At 60.6% G+C, this 20,376-nt stretch overlaps 4 protein-coding genes across 4 annotated transcripts in view; 2 read left to right on the top strand and 2 right to left on the bottom strand.

Annotated features, from left to right (window-relative positions):
• HIGD2A (HIG1 hypoxia inducible domain family member 2A) overlaps nt 1-398 on the bottom strand; it is an 866-nt gene extending 468 nt beyond the window's left edge. Inside the window, exon 1 of the mRNA XM_019535322.1 lies at nt 221-398. Within this exon, the coding sequence (XP_019390867.1) occupies nt 221-338 (118 nt within the window). The 5' untranslated portion in view covers nt 339-398. The remainder of the gene's footprint in view (nt 1-220) is intronic.
• A 111-nt stretch (nt 399-509) lies between these two features.
• NOP16 (NOP16 nucleolar protein) lies at nt 510-2,788 on the top strand. Its single transcript, XM_019535319.1, has 5 exons — nt 510-659; nt 845-959; nt 1,542-1,611; nt 1,933-2,039; nt 2,344-2,788. Exons 1-5 carry the CDS (start codon nt 553-555, stop codon nt 2,485-2,487), a joined length of 543 nt encoding a protein of 180 aa, XP_019390864.1. The 5' UTR covers nt 510-552; the 3' UTR covers nt 2,488-2,788.
• A 2,664-nt stretch (nt 2,789-5,452) lies between these two features.
• On the top strand, nt 5,453-13,087 carry KIAA1191 (KIAA1191 ortholog). Its single transcript, XM_019535314.1, has 7 exons — nt 5,453-5,520; nt 6,753-6,943; nt 8,280-8,406; nt 9,673-9,797; nt 11,564-11,673; nt 12,019-12,167; nt 12,665-13,087. The coding sequence occupies exons 1-7, from the start codon at nt 5,493-5,495 to the stop codon at nt 12,871-12,873; spliced, it is 939 nt and encodes a 312-aa protein (XP_019390859.1). The 5' UTR covers nt 5,453-5,492; the 3' UTR covers nt 12,874-13,087.
• Nucleotides 13,088-16,028: 2,941 nt separating this feature from the next.
• Nucleotides 16,029-20,083, bottom strand: SIMC1 (SUMO interacting motifs containing 1). The gene is made up of 9 exons (XM_019535310.1): nt 19,530-20,083; nt 19,204-19,421; nt 18,651-18,723; nt 18,322-18,467; nt 17,838-18,017; nt 17,240-17,368; nt 16,778-16,934; nt 16,609-16,693; nt 16,029-16,425 (listed from the first exon to the last, which is right to left on the bottom strand). Exons 1-9 carry the CDS (start codon nt 20,037-20,039, stop codon nt 16,205-16,207), a joined length of 1,719 nt encoding a protein of 572 aa, XP_019390855.1. The 5' UTR covers nt 20,040-20,083; the 3' UTR covers nt 16,029-16,204.
• Nucleotides 20,084-20,376: the final 293 nt, after the last annotated feature.

Raw genomic sequence — 20,376 nt, 5'->3', positions numbered from 1 at the left:
ACCCCTCAACCCTGGCCCCCGACTCCGCAAGCCCCCTCCCCCACACTAGACTTCCCTCTGACCCTTGACCCCTCCGACTCTCTAGACTTGTCCTTGACCCCCACCAGGGACTTCCGTCTGACCCCTGACCCCACTCCGAGAACCCGGCCCTCTCTCTCCTACCCGCCCCCCTCAGCCCTGGCCGCCACCAAAGCCATGACCTCTGGCCCCCCGCCCTCACCGATGGGCACGAGCGGGTTCTCGCGCGTCTTGCGCATGAACTTTTCGGAGAACCCCTCCAAGCGGTGCGCGGCGCTGGGCTCGAAGCCCTCGATCACCGGCGGCCGCCCAGGATCCATGGCCGCGGCTTGCACGAAGCTAACCGTGACCTAACTCTCGCCGGGCGCCGTACCCGGAAGCGGGGGTTTCCCCTCCTCGCAATCCCAGCAGGCCATGCAGCTTCCGGGTGGCGCAGTGCAGCACGGGCCCTGTAGTCCCGCGCGCAGGCGGGACGACACTTCCCGGCGGGCCCCGCGGCTGGGCCCGGAAGCGGGTGGTGCTGGGGTGGCCGCGATGCCCAAGGCCAAGGGCAAGACCCGGCGGCAGAAGTTCGGCTACAGCGTGAACCGCAAGCGGCTGCACCGCGCCGCCCGCCAGCGCGCCGCGCCCCGCGTCCAGTGGTGCGGCCCGGGTTGGGGGGGGACTTGGCTCGCACCCCCCGGGCCAGGGGGGCTCTGCGGTCCTTTGCAGCCCCCGGCAATGGGGCGGTCTCTGCTCTCACCTGCTGGGGGGTGGCAGCTCCTGGGGCGACGAGCCTGTCCCCATCCTCCCCCTCAATCCTCTCCCCCCTCCGCTCTCCCCGCAGCGCCCAGATCCGCCATGCCTGGGACAGGAGCAAGTCCGTGTCGCAGAACCTGGCCGAGATGGGCCTGGCGGCCGACCCCAACAAGGCCGTGCCGATCTGGAAGAGGGGGCAGTGGGTAAGCCTGCCTGAGGACAGGGGAGGGCTGGCTGGACGTGGGGGGGCTCCCCGCCGGGAGGCGATGCTGTCGCTGGGGGAGCCAGTGAAAACCCGGCACGGCGAGGCTGGAGAACTTGGTGGCAGGGAACAGTCCTGACTTTGCTGCAGGGCGTGGAGCGGGTGGCAGGATCTGCCTCCAAGGCCCGGTCTGTGGGGGCCTTGCATAGCAAGCGCTCGGGGCGGGAGTGCGCTGAGGGGTGGCTGGAGTGTGAGGGTGACGGCTGGGAGGTGCCAGCTTTGCCTGGGGCCTGGGCTGGGCCACGTGAAGTGCTGCTCCAGCAGCCTGGAAAGCTGCTAGGCCAAGGATATGCTGATCAAGTATTGCCCTGGGTTTATGGGGTTGGCACAGGTTTGTCTTGGGTCAGACCCTGAGCGTGGGCTGTGTCTGCCTGGTGCCAGGCTCGCCCTGGCCACGGGAGGTTCCCCACCCAAAGCTGCTATCCTTGATCTGGGGACAAGCAGCCTCCAAAGCTGTGTGTAAACGCACAGGCCCTGCTTGGATGGAGCCACCTTGAGCCGCCTCCTCTCTTATCCAATGTAGCCGACAGACATGGAGGTTGACGGACAAGAGGGAGGGAAGCTAGTCGTGCGGAAACCATATGTGCTGAACGGTAGGTGCTGCCTCGCTCTGGGATGCTTCCTGTGATGACTGCTTGCAGCCCGTGGCCAGCTCTGGGCTCGGGCAGACTCTTTTGCATGAAACCTCCCCCGTGTCCCCACATCCCTGCCCGCTCTTGTACGTGAGTGCAGGAGCTGGCCAGGCTGAGAAGGGAAGGGAAGGGACACGTGCGGGGCAGGAGGGGTAGAAGGAGCAGAGCTGCCATCCTGGTTCCCCAGGGCTGTGGCTCAGTCTCCAGGTTCCACTGGCCTTGGGCACTGGGCGGCCTGGCTTGGCACGGCGCCCTGCCTCACTGTATGCGGGTGCTATGCAGAGCTGGAGCATGAGGCTAGCCTCCCTGAGAAGAAGTCACAGACGCTTTCCAAGGACCTCATTGACTACGTGCAGCACATGATACGCAACCACGGCGAGAACTACAAGGTGGGTCTGTGGAGCGTAGTGGGATGGGGGAAAGGCAGGCACTGAACACCCCACGAATTCCCCGAGAGCCTGTGAGAGCGGCTGCTGCTCCTCAGCCTGGCCAGTTCTTCCTGGTCTGTAGCCCAGTCACCTGCTGACTCGGAGGCACAGAACTCAACCATGCCTGGGGAATGGGTGTGCAGGCAGCCCTGTGGCTGGCCTGGCTCAGTGCTTGCTCACAGGGCATGGGCTTTTCTGGCGGGTTTGCTCTCCCTGGTCCCAGGCAGCAGTGGCTTTGATGGCCTCCTGCTTCCCTCTGACCCAGGCGATGGCTCGGGATGAGCAGAACTATTACCAGGACACCCCCAAGCAGATCAAGAGGAAGATTGCAGTCTACAAGCGATTCTACCCTGAGGAATTCCAGGCGTTTGTGGCATCCCTGCTGCAGGACAAGATGGATCAGCAGTGACAGCTCCTGTTCCTGCCCAGTCAGAAACAAGCCAGTTCTGCTCCAAGAACCAGTGTGGCACCTCCCTGGGCCTGTGTGTGGGCTTCCTGTGGCCATCCACCAACTGCAGGTTTTTGGGAACCTAGGCTCTGAATTTGAGGAAGCTACTGGAAGACAGGAAGAATCCCCATTCAGCAGGAACAAGTGTGCACTAAAGCAAGTAGCTGGCTCGGTGCTGCAGGCCTTTGGGCTGTAGCTACCCATGCAGAGAGGACAATAGCTGTGCTCTTCATGTTCCAATAAAAGCAGCTTTCCCAAACCAGCATGGCTGCTGCAGTGAGGGGCACGGGGTTTCTTGCAGCCCAGAAGGTGGGGTTTAGAGGACTTGCTGCTCTCCCTGCTTCTGCAGCCTAGGATAGAGGAGACGGACAGGGAGCTGCTGACCCCTTCCCCCTTTCAGGTGACAAGGGCCTTCCTCCTTCATTGCACAGAACATGAGCAAAGGTCAAGAGAGGCAGTGTCTTTTATTTAGACAGGATGTAGTGCAAAAGGCTCAGTGTCACAGACTGGCCAAGCATCATAGACTGGCCTGCTGAGGAGCCCCTGGCTCCAACTGCCGCATGGCAAAAGCTTCCAGCTGCCCAGCCTGCATCCAGTTAATGCTGCAGCCTTCCCAGAAGCCTGGTTACTGCCCTAATGCCACGTGGGGAAGAAGCTGGGACAGCAGAGCAACTGCCTAGCCCAGCACATGTCCTCTGAATTAGCACTGGCCATTTAATCAGGCTCAAGGTAGTTAGCAGGTGAGTGGGCGCATAAATAGTCTTCTTCCTGGCACATGTTGGCTGCTGGGAGCTGATTCTTGTTTGGCAGCTGAATCACCAGGTTGTCATCAGCTGGAGCCTTGAACACCTAGGCTGGGCTTGCTGGGGCAGCCTGGCCTCATGCATGGGTGATAGGCGGGGAGCTGGGGAATCAGGTTGTGCAGCTGGCATCTCTGGGGAGGATTCTCCCTTTGCCTGTTAGGGGGGCGCACCCTCATTGCTGGGCCAGAGAAGCCTCGCAGGCCCTGCTGACCAGTGGAATGACTGAGATGAAAACCCCTCCACCTGTCTCTGCCCCATCATCCTCAATGCTGAAGGCCAGTCCCATCCCCTGCCCTGCAGCAGTCCAGGCGATGTAGGGGTGTGAGCAGTGCATGCATGGGAGACAGGCACCCCAGGGCCTCAGTGGCACAGGAATCTACCAGATGGGTGGGTGCTGCCTGCAGACTGGGTGTGGAGCTGCAGGGATGGAGCACATGACAGCACCTGTTTTCACTTAGCACCATGGGATAGGGGGCTTTGACCCTGACTGTGCAAATCAAGCAATCTTGGTCCTTGTGCCCGGGCCTGGGTTGGCAGCCTTATGGGCAGGAGTCCTGCAGCCCCAGTCTGACCCTGGGGCCCTCTGTGCTTCAGAGCTGGGAGAGCAGCTAGGCCAGCAGGTGCTTGATGGGGAGGGCGCTGGTGGCTGTGAGCAGCCTGGTGTGGGTGGTGGTCGTGGGCGGGATGAAGAGCTCCTGCTAGCCGCCGAGGGTGTGCAGGGCCAGCTCCCTGCTCACTTTGGTCGAGCTCAGGGCATCGTGCTCCTAGGAGGAACCCAGAGTGGCAGGTGGGGGATGGCAGCGCCCAGCTCCCTTGGTCGTGTCACTGGTCGCACGGTGCAGCCCCTTCCTTGTGGGCTGAGAGTGCCCAGATCCCAGCTAAGCCGGGCAGGTGCTTGGTGCAACAGAGGACTGGGGATTCAAGGAATCCCAAATCCTTTTGGGACATGGGGTTGAGCTGCCTGAGCTGAGCTCTGCTGTCTGCCCCGCAGTACCCTCTGTCAGCCCCCGACACGTGCCTTGTGCCTGCGTGGGGCAGATTTCCCGTAAGGGCGGCTTCGGGTCCTGGTGCCAGGGCAGTAGGGAAGGGGCGAGTCTGAACACCCCTGCCCCGAGGCCCATCCGTCTCCCCCAGCTTGTAGCAGGGCCGAGCACCTGCTTGTCGGGCAGCACCACCGGGGAGCGAGTGCAGGCCTGTCTGCCCGCCCCTCCCCTGCTCACCCTGCAGCAGTTTCCCTGGTTGGCGTCCAGGGGGTGGTGGGCGCTGGCCCACCTGCGACCCTCGTTTGCAGCCTGGGACCCCCGCGCTGTCCTGTTTGCTTTCCCAGCAAGCAGCTGCTTTCTCAGCGACCTCCTGGGGCTGGTCCCGTCCAGCCCTCGTGTCTGACCGAGGTCTGCGCCCCCGCCCGGACTACAGGTCCCAGCACCCTCCACGTCTCGCGGTACGTGGATGCCCCGCGAGACTTCCGCCTCCACAGAAGCCGCCCCGCCCCTTCCGGCGCGGGCAGTCGCAGCGGACGCGGGTCCATGGCGGCTGTGGTGTCCCGCTGCCCCGCAGCTCCCCCGGCTCGGTAGGTGTGGTGTCCCCGCCCGGCGCCTGTTGATGTCCTTCCGCCGCGCCGTGCTCGTGCTGTCATGTCGATGACGTCATATCCCCCTCGCTGTGCCGGTGTGCTCCGGACTCTTGGATCGGAGCATCGGGCTTGTGATGTCATGCCGGTGACGTCATATCTCCAGTAGGACCCCCACAGGAGGTTTCCACTGGGGTGCCCGGTGACAACATGTACCCCCCTTTGTTGTGCCAGAGCCACACCCTGGTCGCTGGCGTGCTCCAGAGCCTTAGGAGCCTAGTGCTGAGCACCATCTGTGATGTCATATCTCCACCTCCCCCCCCCCCAGCTGTGCAAGGACCCATAGGAGGTTCCCGGGCAGGCACTGCTGCGGTCACATCACTGCCATCTTTGTCCCTGGCGGAGAAGCAAGGGGGAGCTACCAGCTGGCGTGCCTGGGGGGGCTTGGGCGCCAGGGGTCCGCGTGCTGCAGCAAGCTCTAGGGGCGCACGCTGATGCTGGGGTGTGTCCCATCTCTGCCAATGCTCTTTGCCTTCCCAGGTGACGCCGTGTCGTGGTAGGACTTCTCGTGGAGCAGTGTCTGGCCCGTGGCCATGGCGGCCCGGCGGCCCGACGTTCCCGGTAATGTTCTGGCCTTGGCGCAGCTGGTGTCCGCGGTGGCATGCGGGTTGGCCCGGGCTGTCCCCATCCCTGCCCTAGATGGGATGCTTGACGCCTTGCGGGCTCCACTTTTGTGCTCTTGGGGTTCAAACTGTGCTAATTGGCAATTGCCTGTTGTTCCTGCAGCCTGGTAAGCCACAGTCAAGTGATGGTTGTTGTCCACGTTGGCTGGTCATACCGACTGGCTCTGGAGAGATTCCCAGACCTAGGAGGAGGTGGCAGAGCATGGCCCATGGGCACTCGGGGGCAGAGCCCTCCCTGGGACCTGCCTCAAGAGCAGCCTGGGCAGAGGGGCCTGACTCTGCCACAGCCCTGAGCACTGCCAGGAGGACTGAGTGTGGCCTGATGACTAAAACACCCAGTGTTGGCTTCTCCTTACTCGTGTGCAAGAATAACACCTACTTTTATTGGCACTTGCGTGTGCACTGGGCTTGTCTGCTCGGCTGCTCTTGTGGGGGTGTAAAGCAGTTATAGACTCGTGACAGGGCTTCTCTCCTGGATGGGGAGTGGGCTCCCAAGTCTCGGCAGTGTGACTGACAGTGCTGCCACCAGACGCTGAGAGCTGTCACCTGGCTCCCAGTGCACTAGTGTTATCTTCCTGTGTGAGCTCCTGTGCTGTTGTGTGGGGATACCCTGCTTCTCTGTCCCAAGTGAGACTTGGGGCTCCTGTTTAGTGGCAGGATTTTTGGTAGCTGTTGGAGAACTCTGTAGATCGGGAGCTAAATCGTAACTGCTGGAAGCATTGTTGCTTCTGTTGGCTCTTGGCACCTCGAACTGGATGCAAAGCAGTTGCGGTTGTCTTGTGCTCATAGGACCGAAATCTCCCTTCTCTGGTTGGAGTGAGGCTAGTCCAAAATATCTTCTGGCATCTTGCAAAGGGGCACAGAGTTCCCAGGAGCTTCTGCAGCTTTCTGATAAGACTGCCCTGGGACAGCAAATTAAGAACAAGAGACCTGTAACTCGCATTAAGGATGACTTGGCATCCACAGGAGACTTTCCTTGTGATTTACATTTCCCTGGTAACAGTCTCTTGGTTGCAGATGCTCTCGGTTCTGTAGGTCCTTCACGAGGCACGTGGTGTTATGGGAGATGTTGCTGCAGTGAGAGGCTGCAAGAACAAGTGTTCCTACCGAGTTGGTGTGTGAAATGTCCCAGGCATGTTCCCTTGTGAAAGCTGCCCTCTCTGTCCTTAGCTATTGAGCACAGCTCTGGAGGGCTTCTAGGAAAGATGTCCCTGCCAATCGGCATGCACCGGCGGGCGTTCAGTTATGATGATGCTCTGGAGGACACGGCACCGATGACTCCTCCCCCTTCAGATATGGGCTCCAATGTCCTGTGGAAACAGCCAGTCATCCCAGAGCGCAAGTACCAGGAGCTGTCACAGGTATGCTCTCGAGTGGGTGAGGAGCTGCTAGGGAGGGGGCAGCTGGACTCTCTGGGGGAAAAAATAGGAGCTCTTTGGAGCTGAGTGTCCAGCTCCTGTCTAAAACTGAGCTGCCGAAGTGGGTGAATGCTAGATGCTTGCAGCCTATTAAAATAGCCAGGAGAGGTTAGGAACTGAATTCCAGTCTGGGAGATGGGTGAAGAGTGAGCAAGGCGGTGACCTTGCCAGAGCTCGGCGTGATGCTGGCAAGGAATTGAGGCCTTTGATGCCAGTCCTAGCACTTGCTTGTAAACGCCAGACACTAGCAAATGGCTTTCTCTAAACAGCAGCTGCAGTTTGCCACCAGAGCTGACACTTCTGCCTGTGCCTTGGGCAGGGATTTGTTTGCCTTTTCAAGGCAGCTGCGGTCTGAGCATGCCCGTGTCCTTTTGAACCATAGTGAAGCCTTTCAAAAAGGCTCCTCCTCAGCAAGGGCTGTCCAAGCAACATGAACCGAAGCCCCCACACTTCAATGTTTAACCAGTGCATGAGGCTCTCTGGACGCTCTGACTTGGGCACAGGTTGCAGCTTGCACCAGTTTCGGGGTTAACTAAACTGGCCCAGATTGCTCTCTAGTCTGGAATAAGTGCCCAGACATCTGCTACCCTGGCTGACGGTCACTTCCAGGGACATTTTGAGTAGATGTTTTGAGCAATTAATTGTAGCAGGAACAAGCATGCGGCTCTGGAAGGAGCCGAACGAAGGGATACCCGGGTATCTGTTCCAAAGGGCTCCTGTTTCCTGAGTTAACCAGCGAGAATTCAGCAGACCCAGTCACTAGACTGTGGCTTAAAATGGTAGAGCTGTGGTTCAGCTCAGGACCTAACAAGGCAAGTTACTGGAGTAGGGGCAGGAGCAGTGGCAGGACTGGGGTGCTCTGAGCTTAGCCCTGGTGCCAGTTTGGGTTGGTGCTGCTTGACTAGCCCTGGCACAGTCCCTGAAGAGGTGCCCCTCAGGAGGAAACCCTTCCCCAGGGGTGGTGGGGGGCCTGTCTGCTGCCCTCAGTGAGGAGGTAGGAAGGAGTCTGTGCTGGTATCCTTTTATGTGCCTATTTCTATTGAGACTGGCATCTTGAGGAGCTGGTTTTATTGTGTAAAGCAAGCTATGGGCTCCTGTTATAAGCATGTCAGTGTGTCTACAACTGCAGCCCAAGCCACAACTTGCAGCTCTTGGCTTCCTTGCATGTGTGACTGTAATGGCTGCAGGGCAGCTCCTAATCAGGATGGTGGGAAGGGGGTTGCACTCCAGAGCTAACTTCCTCCCTTCTGTCTCGCTCTACCCCACTTACTCTGCGCAGGTTGAGGAAGGGGAGACTAACAGCTACCCACCTGTCCTAACCCCTTCATCTTCTACTGAGAGTGTGAACAAGGCCCCTGTGGTGAAGGCCAAGGCCACTTACATCATCATGAATTCTCTCATTACAAGTAAGAGCTCTTCAGTCCCTAGTAGGCGAGCACAGGGTGGTGGGGTGGGGGTGAGCACTGGGTTTATGTTGCACAGCTCTGCTGCCTGTGTGAGCAGGGGCTTTTTGGCTGGTGTCACATAGACTTAACTGCATGGTTTGTTAATGTGATGGACTCCCAAGGCTGTGGGAGGTATTAATAGACTTAGGCAAGAACCCACCCTCAATCAGGGGTTGGAGGCAGAAATCGGACTCCCCCACTGCAGTGGGTTGGGCATGGAGTGGAGAGGGAGGAGTGGAGAAGCAAGCCTTCATGTGCATCCTGGGCTGCAGTGGTTGTCTTGTGGCTGCCCAGCTGGGAACACCAGCCCCCTGACCGTGTTTGCTGATCTGTCAGCCTGGCTCTAGGTGGAACCAGTGAGATTGGGAATGCCAATCCATCCAGCTACTGGAGTCTGCAAGTGGTGCTTGCAGACAGTTGCATGTTTGTTGGCAGCTGTGGTTGTCATGGGGTGGGGGGGCGTTGAAGCCCCCTGGGAGAGCTCTGCACCATTAGCATTGGTGTCTGCACTGAGCCAGGCCCAGAGCTGTGCTGACCTGCCCATGCCACCTCCTGTCTCTGATGCTGGAGGCAGAATGCTTGGCACCCCATCCCATGGGTCTTGGTATCAGGAAGCTCCCTGAAGAGCACTTGAAGTCTTGTCAGAAACCTGATGCCCTAGAACATGAGCATGGCAGAGTATCTGACCAGGCTGACACAGGTGGTGGCAGAGAGCAGCTTCTGTGAGGATGAAATCGCACCTGGGAGTCTTAACATACCCCAGCGGCTGCAATGTTAGAAGCTTTGTCTGCCAGGAAGGGAGGCCGGTGTTCTCAGCCAACCTCTTCCCCCTTATAAGCCAGGGAAGAACTGTCTTCAAGTACATGGTGTGTCTGTTCCAGGAGAGTTCACCCAGTCACTGGTGTAAACTGGGTTTGTTCTCAGCAGGTACTTTAATAGCTGGGGTCCCTGGAAGGGAATTCGAAGCCCAGTCTGACTTTTCTGGGGCTGTTATTTCAGGGGGCTGTGATTTTTTGGGGCCATCTGGTTGTTGGTGTCTGTTGTGATAAGAACTCGGGCGATGTGAGTGTCTTGTGCCCTGTTCAGCGTGGAGGCAGCAGGTGGTGACGCTGCAACGTTCGGGCATGGAGGGCAGAAGCCCTGGTGCTGGGATGGCTCTCGCTGCCCTCGTGCTGCTTCTCTGGGGCCGTGCGGCCATGTGTGAATGTGTTGTTTCGTCCGTTCTAGAGCAGACTCAGGAGAGCATGCAGCGCTTTGAGCAGCAGGCAGGGCTGACTGATGCTGGATACACTCCCCACAAGGGCCTCACAGCAGAGGAGACCAAGTACCACCGCGTGGCCGAGGCGCTTCATGTAAGGCACCAGGCTTCCTCGCTGCCCCGGCGTTCCCATAGCTCACGCATGATCCATCTGGCCCAGTGCTGGGCCCCATTTGCACGTGGAAACTGGGAAGGGCTTGCAGCACTGCGTGGAGCCTGGTCCTCTGGTCATGCCCAGTAGTGCTCCATTGTCAGCTCTCTACTCAAGTAGCCTGTCTCGTCTCTGCCAGTGCTGTGGGCACTGGGGCTACATTCTGTGGCCTTCCCAAGGTGGCATCCTCCAGGGCTTCCTGGGGGTCTACAACAGTTCTGTTGTTTTACATAGCTGCTGCTAGTTGCGAGTCCTCTGTCCCCACTCCCTTCCCAGTACTGAGTGGGGACAGTGACCTTGCTCTGCAGCACAAGGGAAGCCTGCTTTTGGTTCTCGACTCCTCGAGAAGTGGTAGGGCCGCTCTGGCCTCTTTCTCCTACCCATTATGAATGCCTTCTCCAGGGAGGGAGCCAGTATCTCCCCAGGCTCAAACCCCCTCACCAAGGCTCCTGCTCTATTCTGGGTGTGGAGGGAGTTAGTTTTTAAGCACTCACTACCACATAAAGCACCCAAGAAGCTTGGATTAAAACGACATAAGCTCAGTTCAATCAGCTTACTTGCTAGCTTGTCTTGCTGAAATGAGTCGAAGGTCACTGCTTCTGCCCTGGCTTGGCTCTCGTGGTGGTTCAGTGCCCCTGGTCTCAGGCAGGATGCGGGCAACTGGTTGCAACCAGCAGCATCTGGGAATCAGAACTGCTTGGGTGGCATCTGTGCCACATGGCTGATGCAGAGCTTGGCAGGGGCCTTGCTGGCCTCTCAGGATGATGCTTTCTTGCTGACCGCATGACCACCCTGCCCCAGAGTCCCTCTCCCTCCTGCCAGCAGTGCCCAGAGGTCTTGGCTCAGCCCAGAGGGTGGAACACGGCAGACTCTTGTTCTGCTCGGCTGCACTAAGAGTCCAGAGGGCGGTGGGCAGCTTTGGTTTTAAAACAGGACGGAGGAGATTGGCTTCAGCTCTTCCACCAAAACTGCCCAGCTGTTGGCTTTGTTGAATTGGCTGCCGTGGCAGCAAGGGATGGCCCAGGACTTGGGTCACAGCCCTCCCTGGTGGCCCTGCTCTTCCCTGTTTGCTGGGGCGGGACAGTGAGCTCCCCTATGGGTGTGGGACTGCACTTTGCACTGGAGTAAAGGGGACAGTGCTGTGGCTCCTTGGCAAATTGCATTCCAGCAGCTCAGGGTCCAAGGAAGCCCTTAGACCCTTCCTGGGGACATGGCTAGCTGTTCTTCAGCAGCTCCAGCCCCCCTAAAGGCAGGTTTAGAGTGTGGGGGGGGGGGCAAGTGCCTGAAGCCCGAAGGGCTGGGGGTTCTGAGCAATTCTAGACGGCCCTGCTGCACTGCGGCCTCCCTGAGCCGGTGCCAGTGGCCTGACCATGCTAAAGCCATGTTCTTGACGTGGCTGTTAGCCCCAGCTTCCATCTTATCCCTGAAATGCTCTAGGTAACTGAGCTCAGGTCAGGCTGGGGCACTGGTGCTCAGTTCGACCTGGGGCACTGGTGCCAAGACTGGTCCAGGTGCACAACAGGCCCTGGTGAACAGGGTCTGTCACCCTTGGTTCCAGCCTTGGGGGTGATGCTCAGTGTGGTGGCTGTAGGTGGGGGCTGGAGGGGGAAGCAGGGTGTGAATGAATTGACTGGTACTTCTGCTGCCTGGCTGTGGCTTCTCCATCTAAACCTCATGCTGCCCTTGTTTTTCTCCTGGCCCCCCGACAGAAGCTGAAGGTGCAGAGCGGAGGGGCAGCTGCCAGAGATGACTGTCAAGCTTCCTCCACGCAGTCCTCTCCCAGCAACACTCCCCATTGCTCCCCCAAGCACAAGAACCGGTACGTGTCCCATGGGGTGGCCTATGCCCTCTAAGCAAGGGAGCACTCCTGTTAGGCTGGAGCTGCTCCCAGTCCGCCTCTTGCCTGGCATGAGGATGTTTCCTCACCTGGGTAGAGGCCTGGGCCTTTTGTGGGGACCCTGTAGAGAACCCAGCGCTCCCAGTTCTGTTTGCCTGGAGCTGCTGGAATGTGTTGTGCAAACTCGGGTGGGGGGGACATGGGTAGGGAGCAACAGGTGGGAGGAGATGCCCTGAAGCAGAGTGGCAGCTTGATGCCAGCTTCTGGCCAGCTGTGTCAGCACAAGCCTTCTCTGTTCCATGTGCCTGAATGCTGCTCTTCCTTCAGAGGCTGGTTTAGCCAGGCCCCCTCCACCGCCATCCCTGGCCCAGACTTTGTCTCCATGGATCCCGCTGGGGGTGACCGAGACCGTGCAGCTGCTGAGAAATGGAGCTTCTTTGGACCCAAGTCTGTGCAGAAGCCCAGCTGTGACCCAGGTACACCACTCTCAGGGGGCCTCCCCTTTCCAAAACTGCTGGAAAGCAGAGGAGAGCGTGAGCTGGGGCGGGCACAGAGGCTTAGGCTGGCTTCAGAGCTTGGCTTCCTGCCTCCCTCCTGTGGCTTGTTACCAGCTGTCCACTGAGGTTTGAGCCCCTGCTGAACTTGGGGTGTCCAGGCTGTCCCTCCCAGGTCCCCAGACTTTACCAGGTGGCTGAGAACAATTTCCAGCCAGGCTGGGAGCATCTACAGCAGTGACCAGGGCACTGGAAGCTGTTGGCTACCAGTGCCTGGCTCGGGTGTAGCCTGTCAAACTTGAGTTCATGGCAGGTACTCTGTTCTGCTCCTGCAGTACTGTTCCTGCTGGTGAGGTACCTGACCCCGGGGCAGTGTGGGAGGCTGCCTGGTACACGGGACGGGAGCTGCGGTCTGTCCGAGGTGGGCTGGCTGGTGTCCAAGCGCCATGCCTTTTACCAGCTGTCATGTCTTCCCTTAGGGGGCTTCACTGTCCAGCCGTACAAGGGTGCCCAAAAGCCGTCCCCAATGGAGCTGATCCGTGCCCAGGCCACTCGCAAGGCAGAGGACCCAGTTACCTTCAAGCCACCCAAGATGGACATCCCAGCCCTGGAAGGGAAGAAACAGCCCCCTCGGCCGCACAACTTAAAGCCGCGGGACATGAACGTGCTCACGCCCACAGGCTTCTAGGTGCACAGGATCACCGAACTGCAGTGTCCTTCCAGCTTGGCCCTGGGGAAGCAGCAGCCCCTGCTCTCCAGGGGCAAATCCCAAATCTGTTTCCTTTCTAGAGAAAGCTTCTGTTTTGGCACTAAATCCGGAGATCCTCTGCACTTTGCATTAGTGCCCTGCTTCTCCATAGAGCACGGGACCCCAGGGAGATGCACACTCCCTCCCTACCCCCCAAAACCACACCTGGTGGGAGGCTTTGGACTTGTGCACCTCTGCTTGGACTGCGTTGGCCTTCTCGCCTAGGCTTGCTGCCTCCTGACAAGGACCACAGCTTCCGCTGGCACATAGGTGGGGCCTGGGGCTGGAGTTGGGATCAAGACCTGGGCAACACACAGCAGTTCCCCTTTCAGGATCCTGGAGGGAAGCCAGCAGTTTCCTCCCTACATGGGGGCTGTAGGGGGTTTTCCAGCCAGCACTTGCTTCTCCGTGGGGTTCTCTTCAAGGGGTAACAGTTGGGCATGGGAAGAGAGCACCACATTGCTGTCAGAGGGCTTGGTTTTTCCAGGGGGGCCTGGAATGGGTGTCACTGAAACTAAACAGCGTGGGGGTTTTGGGAATGTTCCGAGTAGCCTCCTGTAAATAGGCAGGGGCTGTGGCAGGTCGGCGGTGTGCTGCCTTCTATTGGCAGATGCTGCTGACGGGTGGAGAGACCTGGAGAAGGCCTGAGCTGAGCCCTGTTTGCTGGGGTTTTAGACTTCCCTTGTTTTTGGTTTTTAAATGTGCATGGGGAACACTCCACCAGTGGAGGTAGGAAGGGACCCTTCAACTATTCCTACACCTGCCTGGACACAGGAGGGTGCTCAGTGCTGCCTCTTGGGTCTCATGGCTCTTGCATTCCCTGAGTGAGCAAGTGATGGTGGGGTGCAGGCCTGGCCGCCTGCTACAGCAGTGCAATGGCAGCCCTGTCCTGGCCCACCTGGTTTTAAGCCCCGTCAGTGGGTGAGGCCCAGCATCCCTCTGCGCTTGAGGGGTAGCACAGCCTGTCCAACCTGAGCTACCCCTTCACAGGGCAACCCTGCTGCCGGGCCACTTCACCTTGGGCAGTGTAGCAGTGGTAGCCCCCGCACTCGGGCACACTGTCATGGCCACTGCTCGTCTCATCCCTGTTGCTCGAGCCCTCAGGCTGGCATTAATTTATTTGTGCTGTCTGTACTCGCGTCTCTTTAATGTGCCTCCATTGGGTTTGTTATAAGAGAATAAAGACGCTTGTGACGAGGTGCCTGGCAGGTTGTGTAATGCTGGTTGGGGCCCACCTTGTACCTGGGGAAGTTGGAGCGGCTGCCAGGCCCCTGCCACAGTGGGGAGGGTCCCAGCAGTGTAGTGTGCAGGGAAGTACCCATGGCTGTCTTCTGCTTCCTCCTGGGAAGGGGAAGCAGGTGCCCACTTTATGCTACCTTGTGGGCTCTGGAAGCAGGATGTGGGTGAGACAAGTGTGGGGAATGGTTCCCCAATCCAGGGCGAGTGGCTGTTGTGGTGGAGGCTGTTCCTAGTAGTCTCCTTGTGTCTGAGGGGCCTGCCCCTCAGCTGTGTGTCCAGGGCTAGGCAGCTGTGTCCGGGTTTTGTATCCAGTACCTCTGCTCTGCCCATGGCTCCCCTGGGGTGGGGAGTGCTGTGCTTGCAGGTCAGCTGCATGGGTGAGTGGGGCCCTGGACCTCACCATGGCTGCTTGGCACTTGGGAAGTGCAACTCGGTTCTTGGAAATGCTTCTCATGTGTGACCAATCTGGACTCCACTCTCAGGGCTGACATGCTCTGCGGCAGTCAGTCTTTGGGGGGGCAGGGAGGGAACATGCACATAGGCTTTGACAGGTAGCTGAACCACCAGGCTTCTTCCTGGCCCTTTCCTGTGATGGGCTAGTGAAGTCTTGAGCTGTTCGGTGCTCTGGGGAAACCTGTTCACACAAGGGTGAGACTTCTACCCTCTGCCTGAAGCACTTCCAGCCTGTCTGAGACGGGTTCTCTTCAGGTGCCTCCTCCCACTGCCTGCCCCTTGCAGCCAGCTCCTGCCTCGAGAGGGGTCTTCAGTCTTAACCATACGTGCCCAGCGCTTTTGCACTTCCCCAACTGACCAAGACTGAAGTTAGGCCAGGCCTCTGACCCAGCTCATTCCCCAAGGGGTGAGTAGCTGTGGTCCTGGCCCAGCTGGCCTGCAAATATCACCTTGCTAAGAGGACAGATGTGTCATAGCTGGAGGTAGATGGCACAGCCAGGATCAGAAAGGGCCTAAACAAAGCCATGGCCAAGACCCCTATTGCCAACTGTTATACAGACACGTAGGGGTGTTCCGGTCTTTGGACTGAGGATGGTGACAGCCACAGATGGTGTATCCAGAGTGCTGTACCCCGAGTCCTGTGCTGTCCCTTAAAGCAACTGCTTCTGCCATGGTGTGGCAGGATCCCAGGGGACATAGCCTAAGTTTGGCCCTGGTGATGTTCTTATGCATGGTGCTGCCAGGCCAAGGACGGGGCTGGAACGAGGACGACCTGCGTGTCTGCACTGAGACGCCACATGAATGGGAAGTGCTATGTGCCTCGGCCTGCGGGCACTGCACGTGTGGCTGGCCGGGGCAGCTTCCTGCACAGGCCTTGTGCTCAAGGCCAAGAGCTGTTCATCCCTTGTCACGGAGCAGTGACGCCACTGGGGTGGGGTGGGGGGCGCGTCCCCAGCCTGTGTCACTGCTCAGGTTAAGCAGGGAACCTTGTGCCTGCTCTGTGACTTCTGGCCCAGGAAGGGGCTAAGCTGGCAGAGATGAGGCCTCCTGCAGGGTGGCAGTTAGGCCAGGGGCTGCTGGACATCAGGGGCTCAGCCAGAGATGGGGCTGGCTTCCTTCTGGAGTTGTCTTGTCCCAGCCTGTTGCTGTTTTGCCAGAGCCCCTGAGCTGAGACAGCCATGATGTGGGGAGCTGCGGGCCAGCTGGAGTTGCGCTGTGCCTCCACCCTCCTGTGCTGTGCGGGGAGACGGGCCAACACCTGCCTGCTGCACTGACTGGCATGGCATCACTGCTGCTGGGGGCTCCAGCCTAACGCCTCAGGGTGCATCTTGCCTGGCACTGCTGTCTGGGCCCAGCTGCTAGGGCTGAGGCAGGACGAAGTAAGCAGGATGTTGAGGAAAGACTTGGTCACCAGGAACAGTTTGTATTGAAAGCCATAGATAAAGTGCTGGTGAGAGCCGGGCTGTGCCGGCTTGGGAGTCCAATGCCTGGCAGAGCTCAGGTGCCTTCCCTGCCCCTCCAGGAAGGGAACAGCATGGTGAGCTCCGGCTGCATGGCAGTGTTTGGGTCCAAAGCCCCGTCAGGAGCAGCTGGCAGTGAGGAGCAGTGCCTGGAGCATGTGTACCTTCTCTGTGATGGAGGCAGGCAGCGGTGCCCCCAGGCTCTGCTGCAGCTGGTGGCAGAAGCCCTCAATGCCCTGCTGGACATCCAGCATGGTGATGTCGTCGCCTTCCTGCTGCTTGGGCCTGGGGGCAGAGGTGAGTGGCTGCATCCGCTCGCCCAGGGAGCTCCACAGGTGGTCTGCCAGAGGGAAAGCGGCTGCGGTCACGGGCCGGGTAAGGTGGGGACTTGCCAGTGACTCTGTCCAGTGCTGGTGCCACCCTGGCCTCATGTTGTTGCAGCCAGAGCTGTGACGTGGAGGGGCAAGGAGGGAGCCTGGGCAGTCTGTACTGAGGCTGGGCCAGGCTCTGGGCAAGCTCTTACCTAGCACCACATTCTGGTAGCTCACCAGCAGGGAGATCAAATGCTGCAGCATCTCATCCCATCTCTGCCACGTGGCTTCCTGGTCCTGCAGAAGGTGAGGGCGTTTGGTTATGCGGAGGGGGTCTTGGCAAAGGGGCTGGGGGCGAGGTGGGGCTGGGGTGGGTGGTACCTGGCACTGGAGCAGCAGGGAAGAGTGGCTCAGGAAATGTAGGATCTTGGCCAGGGACAGGGGCAGGGCTGTGGACACCTCACAGCTGTGGTGGAACAGGAGCTCCAGCAACCTGCACCGCAGCAGGTGGCTCTCCATGGTGGCGAGGAAGGTTTCCCTGGAAGAGAGGGGGAGCAGGCAGGGCAAGGCTCCTGCAGCAGCCTGGAGAGCAGCTATTGGGTCCCACATTTGTCTCTAGGTTTGGCCAGCTGGGGCTAGGGCTGGGTCCCTCTCCCAGCAAGACCGCGGTAGGGTGGAAAGAGGAGGCTGCAGGCAGCTCCCAACCTGGGCATGCTTATCCCTCTGCTGCTGTGCAGGTCAGCATCACCCCCCCAGTGCCATTTCCTGCCCCAAACGGGGTAGAGGAGCCCTAGCGACTGGGCCAGCTTTGCTGGGAGGGGCATGGGGACGGGCAGCACTCACCTCTGGCTCCGCAGTGGGATGTTCAGCACAGAGGGGAAGATGGCATCGGCGATCTTGTGGGCGCTGCAGTTGGGCGAGCGGTCCACCTCCACCGCGATAGACAGCAGCCGCTGCAGCAGTAGCACCACCCTACACCGGGGATGCCAGTCAGCCTGGCAGGGAGAGGGCCGCTGCGGGATCCTGTGCCCCCCTCTCCCAGAGCCTGCGGGTGAAGCTGACACTGCCCTGACCTGCATGGGCTGCAGGGGGCACGGCCCAGCATCCAGGAGCCTCAGCTCTGTCCTGTGAGAAGCCACTGCTGTGCCTGGCACCACTGGAGGTACAGCCAAGGCCTGGGCGTGGGGGGGACCCTGCTTGGGGGGAGGCTCAGATGAGTTTGCACCCTCCCTGCCCTTGGCTGCCAGCCAGAACTGACCCCCAGCCACACTGGGTTCCCCGCGGGCTGGGCAGGCTCCCAGCTGCACCAGGGACCCTTCTATCTGGGGATGGGGGCTGTAGTGGCCATGGAGATAACAGCCCTTGGGGCAGCCTCAGATGCTTCCAAGCTCCCACTGGGTTGGGGGTGTGACGCCGAAGAGCCCATTCTGCCCCAGCTTACTTTTCAGCCAGGAGTCCCGGTGGGACGTCCTCCCCCGGCTCCGTGGGCCTTGGCAGGGGTGAGCAGCTGCTGTGCTGGTGCCTGGAGGCACGCGAGGCAGGAGACGCCGTGTTCTGCTGCTCCGCGGGTCTGCAGAATCCGATGCCGGTGACGGCAGCCACTAGCCACCCGATCACTTCCCTGCGGGGGCACGGCTCAGAGCAATTTTGCAAGTGGCCACATGGGACCCCAGTAGGTTGCTCCTGTGAGCTAGGGGTCCAGCACTGTGTGGGTTCCCCCATGCCCAGCAGTGCCCTGCCAAACAGCTGCCTGGATAACCTGCTCTGGCTGGCCTGCAAGGCACACCAACCACAGCCCAGCTGGAAGACTCCCTCCCCAAACTCCTGTATCTAGGAATCCCTACACCCCAAGCTCCCATTCTTGGCCCGCAGGAGGTGCTGGCCGATGCTTGTAGCACCCCGCCCAGTGCACAGGGGCTCCTTACTTGATGTTGCCAAAGCTCTGGTCGCACGACAGCACCTGCTTGGCAATGGTCATGGAGGGGTGCTGCAGCTGCAGGCTCAGGTGGGCATTGTCCTCCAGTGTCTGCACCACGTACTGCAGGAACAGCAGGCGCCCGCGAGGCTTCTCCTGTGGGGGATGGGACAGTGGGGGTGGCGGCCTGCCCAGGGCACCAGTGTGGCTGCACCTTGCCACCCTGGCCTGTTCCATGGATGGAAGAGGGAGCCACGCTCTGCCTGTCCACCTGCCAGCCAGCTGCTTCCCCTCCCCAGCAGGAGCCCAGCCCTGGAGGGAAGGGACGCTGGGCCCTACCTCGTCTTCCATGATGTGTCTGAGCAGTGGCCAATCCCAGCCCATGTCCGTTGTGGTGCTGGCTGGATGGAGCCTAACACAGAGGGCAAGTCCGTGAAGGCCCCGAGCTGCCTGGGAGAACACAGAGCTACCCCTGCTCTTGCCCTCTCTCTGCTTCCCTCAGGCCATGCAGATGGCCGGGCTGTGGGAAGGTGTGGACGCTGCCAGCTCCTGCCTCAGCGAAGCCTTGGAAAAGCTCTTCTCCAAACAGGGCTGCAGCATCTCTTCCCCCAACCGCAGCCCCTTTCAGGGAGCCTGGACGGCCCCATCCCAGATCCTGGTGCCAGACGTCCCACCCAGGCTGTGCTTACACATGTGGTTGCTGGACAGGACTCCTGGCCATCGGAGCCCCCTTGCTGCTGACGCCTATTGCCAATGGCCTGAGGGCCCCTGCTAAGAACATCCCCCCCTTCCCTGGGCAGGAGCCCGACCCACGGGCGGCCAGTGCTGGGGGCTCTTAGACCAGCCAGGAGCCGAGGGCAATGATGCTGGCCCTGGCAGTGGTGTCACATACGCCTGGATCTTCATGAGCAGCGTGTAGGCATCCTTGAGGATCCCCCAGTGGTGCGGGCCCAGCAGGATCTGCCGGACCAGGTGGGCCACGATCGTGCAGGGCGGGTAGTGCCGGGGCGTCACAAAGTCGGTCAGGAACTGTAGCGTGCCCTCAGGGAAGCTCTCCTCCATCGTGGTCTGCACCAGGTCCAGCTTCCGGCTCGAGATGGGCCACGTCCTCTGCTGGGACAGTGAGCCCTTGGTGCGCGGCGGGGCGCGAGGTGGGAATGGGGATAAGGGCAGCCGGGGATGGAGGGAACCCGGATCCTGGACCACCCCCTCTGTTACCTCCCGGCTGTCCTCATCCTTGGCCGCCCGCAGAAGGTGGTGCACGGGCATCCTCCGGAAGTACCGCAGCTTGTGCAGGCGGCTGGGGTCGGCCAGGCGTGGGCTGGGGGGAGCCAGGGGCTCCTGCTTCACCGCCAGCCGTGGGCGCTTCCTGGAGGGGGCCTTTGAGGTGCTAGCGGGGAGGGAGCGGGGGGGCGTGGCTGGGGGTGGGGAGCCAGGGTCCATGGGTGCCCCCCAACTGTTGCTGCTGGAGGGGGAGAGGGAGAAGCAGTCGGACTCAAGCAGCGGGCTGGCCAGGGAGCTCAAGTCGCTGTTGAAGGTGGTGGGGCTGCAGTCCGAGTCCGTGGAGCAGGTGGGCGTCCTCGCTTCATCCTTGACGGCGGCAGGGAAGCCGGGCAGGGTCTCGGTCTGCGTCCCGGCGGGCGGCGTCCGCGTGGGGGCGCGGGCTGGGCTGGGCGGCTCCTCGTCCTCCCCCGTCAGGTCGATGACAACGCTGCTGCTGCGCGCCATGGCGCCGCCCCACGCGTCCTCCTCGCCCGTCAGGTCGATGACCTCCTGGGGAGGGAACGGGGGTCAGGCGGGTGGGCTGTGCGCCCGCAGGGAGCGGCAGGGTCCTGCCTCGCCAGGTGTGCGGGGGGAGGCAGGAGCCGGCCGGGACCCGCTGGCGGCGCCGGTTCAACCCGCCGGTCTGCGCTGCTGCCGTCCACCGTGGGGGCCGGAGCGGGCGGCCGCTGGGGGCCTGGACAACCGGTGGAACGCCCGCGGTTTGAAAGCGGCTTCGGAACGGAGCCACCAACTGCCTTCCGCGGCACGCCCGCGGGCCACCCCGGCCCCGCAGAGCCGCGCG

The sequence above is a fragment of the Crocodylus porosus genome, unplaced genomic scaffold (genome assembly GCF_001723895.1).
Source record: "Crocodylus porosus isolate Cpor-Errol unplaced genomic scaffold, CroPor_comp1, whole genome shotgun sequence".
Taxonomy (NCBI): Eukaryota; Metazoa; Chordata; order Crocodylia; family Crocodylidae; genus Crocodylus; species Crocodylus porosus.
The sequence above is the reverse complement of the archived record's forward strand: the minus strand, read 5'-3'. Positions and strand labels throughout refer to the sequence as shown.

What these genes read in the sequence shown, in the direction of transcription:
- NOP16 (XM_019535319.1), top strand. Translation starts at nt 553, where the DNA reads ATGCCCAAGGCCAAGGGCAAGACCCGGCGGCAGAAGTTCGGCTACAGC. An exon ending in TCTGGAAGAGGGGGCAGTGG is followed by an intron (nt 960 to 1,541) that starts GTAAGCCTGCCT and finishes TATCCAATGTAG; the next exon opens with CCGACAGACATGGAGGTTGA. An exon ending in GAAACCATATGTGCTGAACG is followed by an intron (nt 1,612 to 1,932) that starts GTAGGTGCTGCC and finishes GGTGCTATGCAG; the next exon opens with AGCTGGAGCATGAGGCTAGC.
- SIMC1 (XM_019535310.1), bottom strand. Translation starts at nt 20,039, where the DNA reads ATGGCGCGCAGCAGCAGCGTTGTCATCGACCTGACGGGGGAGGACGAG. An exon ending in CTGCTCATGAAGATCCAGGC is followed by an intron (nt 18,724 to 19,203) that starts GTATGTGACACC and finishes CCTCTGTGTTAG; the next exon opens with GCTCCATCCAGCCAGCACCA. An exon ending in CCGGGACTCCTGGCTGAAAA is followed by an intron (nt 17,369 to 17,837) that starts GTAAGCTGGGGC and finishes TCCCCGGTGTAG; the next exon opens with GGTGGTGCTACTGCTGCAGC.
- KIAA1191 (XM_019535314.1), top strand. Translation starts at nt 5,493, where the DNA reads ATGGCGGCCCGGCGGCCCGACGTTCCCG. An exon ending in AGTACCAGGAGCTGTCACAG is followed by an intron (nt 6,944 to 8,279) that starts GTATGCTCTCGA and finishes TACTCTGCGCAG; the next exon opens with GTTGAGGAAGGGGAGACTAA. An exon ending in CATGAATTCTCTCATTACAA is followed by an intron (nt 8,407 to 9,672) that starts GTAAGAGCTCTT and finishes CGTCCGTTCTAG; the next exon opens with AGCAGACTCAGGAGAGCATG.